The sequence below is a fragment of the Amblyraja radiata genome, chromosome 19, assembly GCF_010909765.2.
Source record: "Amblyraja radiata isolate CabotCenter1 chromosome 19, sAmbRad1.1.pri, whole genome shotgun sequence".
Lineage (NCBI taxonomy): Eukaryota > Metazoa > Chordata > Chondrichthyes > Rajiformes > Rajidae > Amblyraja > Amblyraja radiata.
The window spans coordinates 62,730-70,903 of NC_045974.1; the positions used below are offsets into that span (position 1 = coordinate 62,730).

An 8,174-nucleotide genomic window follows, 5' to 3' on the forward strand; every position below is an offset into this window, starting at 1 on the left:
CTTGGTAGTTATCAACTGTTTATAAATATACCCACCTTGTGCAACTGTTTTAAGTGTAGATTCTGTGAGGAGTAATTTCCAGGTGTCAGTGGTACAACCCTGAGAACAGTTTACCCAGCTCTGTTAACGATAATCCCAGCAAATTCCATAGGCTATGATAGCAGTGATGTCCAACAACGGAGAAAGATTGTGCAGTTCGCGTCCTCTGTTGCTAATGCCATGCCAGTCCAGCTTGAAATAGCCAAGATATTCAAAATCTCTACATGCTGAGTAAATGTTCGATTAAGTTAAGAGATAGTATTACTGTGCTAAATAGATTAAGTACAAAGCTTGGGAATAGCTCCATCCTCGACTGCAAGAAATTGCAGAGAGTTGTGGAGGTAACCCAGACCATTACACAAACCAACCTCCCTTCCATTATCTCCATCTACACTTCATACAGTGTCGGAAAGGCCACTAACATAATCAAAAACCAGTCCCGACCTGGTCACTCCCTCTTCTTCCCTCTCCCATCAGGCAAGAGGTACAGAAAGCGCACACCTGGCAAGCAGGCCCGATTAGCCTGCCATGGACCAACCTCAGGACTTGCCCGGTAGGCCCGGCTCGCCTGCAGCGGGACCAGAAACCCACCCGACGGCTCGTGAACGGTGGCACCTTGCCCGAAGGCTCGTCAGTACCGGGAGGGAGCTGGAGAGGTCGGACGCCAGGTGTGAACCGAGGTAATGCCTCCAGCACCTTCAGGTAGGCTGCAGGAGGTGCCCCAGGGACACAGAGGTGGCCGGACAAGGAGTGGACAGGGACTTTGGTTCGCCAGAACTGCTCCACTCACTCAAGTGGACGTCTGACACGAAGGCAAAGTATAAGCTATTAAAATGGATATCGCCCCGCTGTCATTCTTACCTATTTGTGAGATGTTGAAAAGTATAACTTCATAGCAGTGACATACTCAGATAATTTCATTCGGAAAAAACCCCTTTCGATTCAGCTGTATTTCATGGAAGCCCACAAAGAAAGACCTCGTGGACACTGAGTTGCCAATAAAAGCAGGTCCCAAAATGTTAAAGATAGATTCCAGGATGACTTCTAATGTGTAGCTCTGCCTAAACGCTTCAAATCGATACTGTGTCAGCAAACATATTGTAAATATAAATAATACTCATTAATCATATATTTAACGTGTATAGATAGGTCCAATCTAACAAAACAAAATGCAATGATATACCAGGTTATTACGTCAGAGCAGCGTGTCCCGCAGATTACAGTTACTCTAAACTATTCTAACAGACTTCGGAAAACAACATTCTCAATTATAGGAATAAAAATAGTAAAATAATTGCTGTTCAAAAATGTAGAATAAAGTAACATCGATTCCAGAGGAGGCCCGTCTGTATTATGACAAGTCCTCACTTTGCATTCCAATATAACGAATGAAAACACGTATAACAACGTAATTGTCACACAACGGTATGTAAGTTTTTGAAAGGAACATATAGCAACTAAGAACTGACGAAATGAGTCTGTTTGACAGTGAGGCTGGCACCAAAGGTTATCTTTCTCGGGCCCAGTCGAGTGTGAATCTTTGCAACGCCCGGCTGCTCTGAAATGACATACATTAGCGTTAATAGTTAGTGCTCCCGATGGAGCGGACGTGTTACATTGAAGCGCCTTTGCCTTTCTGTGTACAGTACATGTATGTGGAAGCTAGAGATGCGACAGAACAAGACGCGGGAGGGATTACAAATAGGCTCGGTGCGCAGTCTCGCTCGCATTCGCAATGCATTCAGTGGCAGCGAGAGAGAGACTTCTTGTGATTCCACAACCGCCCCCGAGAGGAGAAAACACGCGGACGTACGTCTCCTCCCTCCTCCCTCCTCCTCCCCCCACCCCCCACCGTGAGTAAATGTATTGCTGCTCAAGACAAATAATGTTAATTGTCAGTTGCTGAGCAATTTGCCGTAGAAATAAGAGGCTGCTTTTGAAAGAAATTATGATTCATTTTATAGGCTTCTCGCCGCAAATGATTCCGGCCGTAACCCGGGACCGGCTGGATTGTGTAGATGCCTTAGTTTAACGCGAGTGAGCCCCGGGTGAGGCCGGACGCGGCCGGCATCTGTCTCCATGTCGCGGCTAGACGCTCCCTCCACCATGACCCTCCACGGCTGATCCCACGCTCGCAATCTATGGCGAACAACAGCCATGCGGGGCCTGAAGGCAGCGACAATCTGAGCCACAGCTCGTCTCCTCTCGCCACCTTCATCATGCTCACCTCGCTCGGCTTCATCATCGGGGTCGGCGTCCTCGGCAACCTTCTCATCTCCTTCCTCCTGGTCAAAGACAAGAGCCTACACCGGGCTCCCTACTACTTCTTGCTGGATCTGTGCTCCTCCGACATTATCCGCTCGGCCGTCTGCTTCCCCTTTGTCTTCCTCTCGGTCAGGAACGGCTCGGCCTGGTCTTACGGGGCCTTAAGCTGCAAAGTGATCGCTTTTGTTGGGGTCCTCTCCTGTTTCCACGCCGTCTTCATGCTCTTCTGTGTGAGTGTCACCCGCTACATTGCCATCGCCCACCACCGCTTCTACTCCAAGCGCTTGACCTTCTGGACCTGCCTGGCCATCATCTGCATGGTGTGGACCCTCTCGGTGGCCATGGCTTTCCCGCCCGTCTTTGATGTGGGGACCTACACCTTCATCCGTGAGGAAGCGCAGTGTACCTTCGAGCACAGGTACTTCAAAGTGAACGACTCGCTGGGTTTCATGCTCATGTTCGTGGTCATTGTCCTGGCCACTCACATCGTCTATCTCAAGTTGATCTTCTTTGTGTATGACCGGCGCAAGATGAAGCCGGTGCAGCTGGTGCCAGCGGTCAGTCAGAACTGGACCTTCCACGGCCCCGGAGCCACCGGTCAAGCCGCTGCCAACTGGATCGCCGGCTTTGGCCGCGGCCCCACCCCACCCACACTGCTGGGAATCAGACAGAACCCACAGGGCCAGACCACACGGAGGCGGCTGCTCGTCATGGATGAGTTCAAGACGGAGAAAAGAATTGGCAGGATGTTCTACCTGATCACCTTCTGCTTCGTGGCTCTATGGTGCCCATACCTGGTGGCATGTTACTGGCGAGTCTTTGTCAAAGGTCCCGCCGTTCCCCGTGGCTACATGACGGCCGCCGTGTGGATGACTTTTGCCCAAGCCGGGGTCAATCCGTTCATCTGTATCTTCTCCAACAGGGAGCTCAGGCGTTGTTTCAGCAACAACATCCTTTACTGTCGAAAGTCCAGGTTACCGAGGGAACCTTACTGCGTTATATGAGCACCTGAGACTCAAATGGACGGAAATTTGTTTTACCCGAGTTTTATCAAGCAACATAAAACAGTAATTGTCGGGGCCAGCGGCTCTGGCCTTGTGTTCTGGCGAGGGCGAGTTACAAAGAATGACCATAACCTTTGCAGAATGTTCTTTAATTTATTTTCTCTATCTCTGTGTTAATGTTCAACGTATTTCAATACAGTTTACCTAAACAAAATAATACTATTATCATGTCATCTGCACGTTAATTTATACCAAGTTTTGTTTTTGAAATAACCAATGCAGAAATCATCTAATCTTAGAATATATATTGACTCATTTTATATATATTTTTTAAAGATGTTTACATTCATTGAGCAGATGAAACATGTTTACATTATTTGACTTCATTAAAAGTGACAATAACTTCATCAATTGACTGGTGGGCATGCATGGCCGGGTAAATGTTTGAAAATGTACAAATAATTCCCTCATCTCTTTAAATCTACACTGAACCCAAACTTGTACAAGGTACAGGCACCCTGTCCAAGGCCTGTAATTACATTACATATATTGTTAGACTGTGGTCTTGCCCACAGCAGAACAAGTTGGTTTCAAACTTTGCACAATCTGTGAAATATTTATTCTGTGGATGCATATTGTTTACAAGATTTTTTCTTTCCAATTGTTCAGTTCTGTTGTTTGTGTTTCACTGTGATATTGTTCTATAACCATTTTCTCTCACAAGGTGATACGGCTTGTACCATTTCCTTACTGTTGGGGTGGGGGGAGGGGTGGAATGTGTGTGAATTGAAGTAAATCGCATCCAGCAAAATCATCAACACTTTGGAAATAAAATGTACATCATATTTACAGTTATCAATTCGCAGAAGTCCAACTGCTCTTTCTTGAAGATAATTGTTTTTGCAAATATGCACAGAATTTCAACATTATGATTCTTTATAAGTTTGAAAGAGTCAACATCTGACAGAGTAAATGAATAATTGATGGAAACCACAAGATTGATTGAAGGCGTAACACCAAAGAATTCCTGGGCACTTTATTGTCATTTTCAAATGTGTAACATACTTTGTACTTATCCTGTAGATGAATATAAAATAATTTATCAAGGAAAAATCAGAGAGAAAATTGTGAAATAGCTTATGGATGTTGTATGTGTAACAGCAATTGTGAAACTAATGAAATTAGTGTCACTTACAGAGCCATATAATTATTGATCTTTCAATGGAGAATGTTTAGGTTTTTCATTCTTTATTTCATCTATCAGATTGTCTGCTTCTTTCTTAATATCATTCTGGTTTCTTATTTTAATTTACCTTTTTTACATTTTCTTCTTTTTAACTTGCTTTGAAACATTTTTCATTCATTTTCTCATTTCTACTTTGTTCTGCATGCATGTAAACATTTTATATTCCTTCATAATATGTTTAAATTCCTATTTCTATTTTAAAACCCTGCTTTGTGCACTAGTTTTACGCCTTTCTATAAAAACTAATCAGTAAAATTGGATGCCTTTATTCTTAATGTCATTTATGTAACTATTTTTCAGGAAACATCAAGCTATCACAGCTACTGAGGGCTCCAGTGAATAACAAAAACTTCACCTACAATTAAAAAAACCCAATACTAAATGTAATTCAAATAAATTGCCTTTATATCAAATTTTCTTCATTTCCCAGTCAAACTGGACAGTCTGGATATGGTCATGCAGTAATAATTATTTGTATCACTATGGTGGCAGAGTGGAAGAGGGGGATAGTTCTGGTCTTGGCTGCATCCTAGCTTGCTGGGTTCTGAGTTGCTTATCTCAGGTAGGTTGCCACAGCACCAAAGAAGGAAAGGGAAAATCTAAAACCGTAATTAACAGCAGTGAGTGGAATCCAAGTCCTGACAAAGTCATTGTCAGTAGCCAATGTTAATTACTAAAATATTTGAAACTTTAACTTTCTGAAAGCAGCTTTGAAAAAGAGCTTAGACAGCAAAGAAGCTGTGGAAACATTTCCCTTGTTTTAATGAAATGCACTATAGTCCAAATGTCTGTTAGGCGAGTTGTTAGTTTACTGTCAGCATTATAAGTTAAGTATCATGCCCTTTCAGAGACCTGAGCACATTGATCCAATTAGATATAGATACACAAGTATCTGCAGATTGTTACATTTTTTTGAAAAGGTTTGCTGGGGTTAGAGAATAATTGAATACAGCTTTCCATGTCAGCTGGAAACTCTTTTATTGAATTTAGCACATGGGTAGTAAAAAGTCATTTAACTCTTACTTAATTCACAAGTAGCAACTTAAGCTGCATTTACAATTTAAAGATAGAACGCAATGTTTTCTTTTTCAATTATGAGTTAAATGTTGTTGGATTTGATTGCCATACAATTACTTTTCTTGTCTTGGACAAAGCCCAGGAAGCAGGCCTTGATATTTCACTGATAATGTGAAGGCAAAAATGGCAGATTATATGGATGCTGCCTGTGGCCTGACATACACTTTATATTTTATGGTATATTGTGATCACAATTAATTATCAACAGTTATGAATTATTCCTTCATGAAAACAGTTCATCACTGTAATTCTTAGTCGACACCTTTCAATCATCACAACATGACAAATTACATTGTTTTACTTTTTACTGTAAGGCGCTGGAGCGGAAATTGCTGCTGATAGATCATCTAATGAATACCAGGGCCACTGTGGCTGCAAATAAATAATTCAGAATGCAACCTTTAAACCCTGCTCAACAAATAATTTTTAAATCCTTTGTTCATGATATCAACATGTGTTTTCAAAAAGTGCTGTAAAATATGAAGATATTTTAATGTTTTTTACATCTGTATTTTATGTTTTCTTTCAGGAAAATAAAAATAGAAAATGCTGGAAATAATCAGCACGTGTGAATGGTGTAACAGAGAATGTTTTTGATAAATTGTACTGTAACAAAACCAGGAATAGTTAGAGATACACAGGTTTTAAGATGTGGAAAAGGGAGGAAACAGAGAGAATTGGTTCTCCGCCCTTGGATTTCTGTCTATTTCTTTCACTTGGTTCCATTTGTGGTTTGTCTGTGATCAGTTATTTACCAAAACCTACCTTCACAGCTACATCTCATGTGCAAGGATTAGAGGGATATGGATCATGTACAGGCAGATGAGATCAGTTTAACTTGGCATTGTGTTCAGCAAAGACATTATGCACCAAAGAGCCTGTTCCTGTGTTCTATCTCCAACTCAGATTTAGCCAATTGAATTCCAACAATAGACATCTACAATATATTCATTGTTTCTTACATGTTGTTGTCCAAACCTCCTGAAGTGCATGTTTCATGCATGGTCTTGGCATCCCTTTGATACACATTGGCTCTCCCTTTCTCACAGCTGTCCTTATCTGTCATCTTGTGGCAATGTGCTTTACCAAACATCCTCTCCCTTGCTGCTCTCTATATCAAGAGCCTGTGTATCTGCAGCTATTCTCGGTTGATATTAAAGGTCATTAAACTAAAACATTCGCTATTGTTTCTTTAAGAAAAACAGTTCTCATCAGAGGTTTGGCAGCTTTTATAATGTTTCGTTAAAACTGAGCTATGCAAGTTCATTAATTTCTGCAATGTGATCATATTTTAGGGAATTATAAACAAAAACTAAAAAATAAGCCAAAGTTTTTAATTGTATTGTTATTGGAAATGGCAAAGCCCGTCAGAGGGATAAAGATGAATTAAACATTGCTGGTGGATCTGTCTCAAGCTGAAGCATTGAAATCCAACATTCTGTGAATTATGATAATCAAAATCTATAATTTTAAATGACAATTGCAGTTGGTTAATATTTAATCTTTTCCCACTGTCCCCTTCATTTGGGGAAGTACATGCAAAATCAAAATATCAAAGCTATCAATTTCCTCACCGAGAAGAAATCTCAGTCCTTTTCTGCACAGCCAACTGATTTGGCTAAAGAGCATTCCCATCAGCTTCAGCTGATTGAACCAAATTAGTTGGGTTGAAGAAAGGACTGACATTTTTCCTCAGTACAGAAAGTGATAACTTTGATATTATGATATTGTATCTATTTAGATAATCGGGACATCTAATATCAGACACTTCCAGCTTTATTTCACTTTGCATTCAATGAAACAGTTATAAACTATATCTTTGCAGGTTGACTCATTCTGAGTCTCATCTTCCCTTCACCTTGAAATTGCATTTCAGAAGTAACAAAACTTTATTAAGATTTCATTGTACACCAGTTGCTCGGGAATATTCCAAAAATATGAAAGATGCTATAAAATGGAAATTAATTTCTTTCTATTTTCAATGAAAAACATAATTATTTCATGGTGGTATCATGCCACGTCTGGACAGGTATCATGCCACATCTGTACAGCTCACTTCTGTGCAGCTTTCATGGTGGTATGCCACATCTGTACAGGTATCATGCCACATCTGTACAGGTATCATTCCACATCTGTACAGGTATCATGCCACATCTGTACAGCTCACTTCTGTGTAGCTTTCATGGTGGTACAATGCCACATCTGTACAGCTCACTTCTGTACAGCTTTCATGGTGGTACCATGCCACATCTGGACAGGTATCATGCCACATCTGTACAGGTACCATGCCACATCTGTACAGCTCTGTTACCAACACCAGTGGCAATTTATGCTCTTTTAGCTTAGGTCCATGGTGCATCATTCCCTCTTCCTCCATCAGAGCTCCTAACCACTGAAGTCAATCCTCTTGAAATAAGGCACTTTGAACATTTGTTTCCCATCTTTAAATCTCCACGACAATATTTTTTAAGATCTCCTTTTTCATCATTACTCATAATTCTTGGACTACCATTCTTAATAGTAATCACTCTCGAGTCAGAAAT

At 41.1% G+C, this 8,174-nt stretch overlaps 1 protein-coding gene across 1 annotated transcript; it reads left to right on the plus strand.

The window, feature by feature from the left end:
- The first annotated feature begins 397 nt into the window (after positions 1-397).
- Positions 398-6,944, plus strand: gpr85 (G protein-coupled receptor 85). Its single transcript, XM_033037370.1, has one exon. It carries the CDS (start codon positions 2,181-2,183, stop codon positions 3,306-3,308), a length of 1,128 nt encoding a protein of 375 aa, XP_032893261.1. The 5' UTR covers positions 398-2,180; the 3' UTR covers positions 3,309-6,944.
- The last annotated feature ends 1,230 nt before the right edge of the window (positions 6,945-8,174 follow it).

Excerpts from the sequence above, each read along its gene's own strand:
- gpr85 (XM_033037370.1), top strand. The coding sequence starts at position 2,181 with ATGGCGAACAACAGCCATGCGGGGCCTGAAGGCAGCGACAATCTGAGC.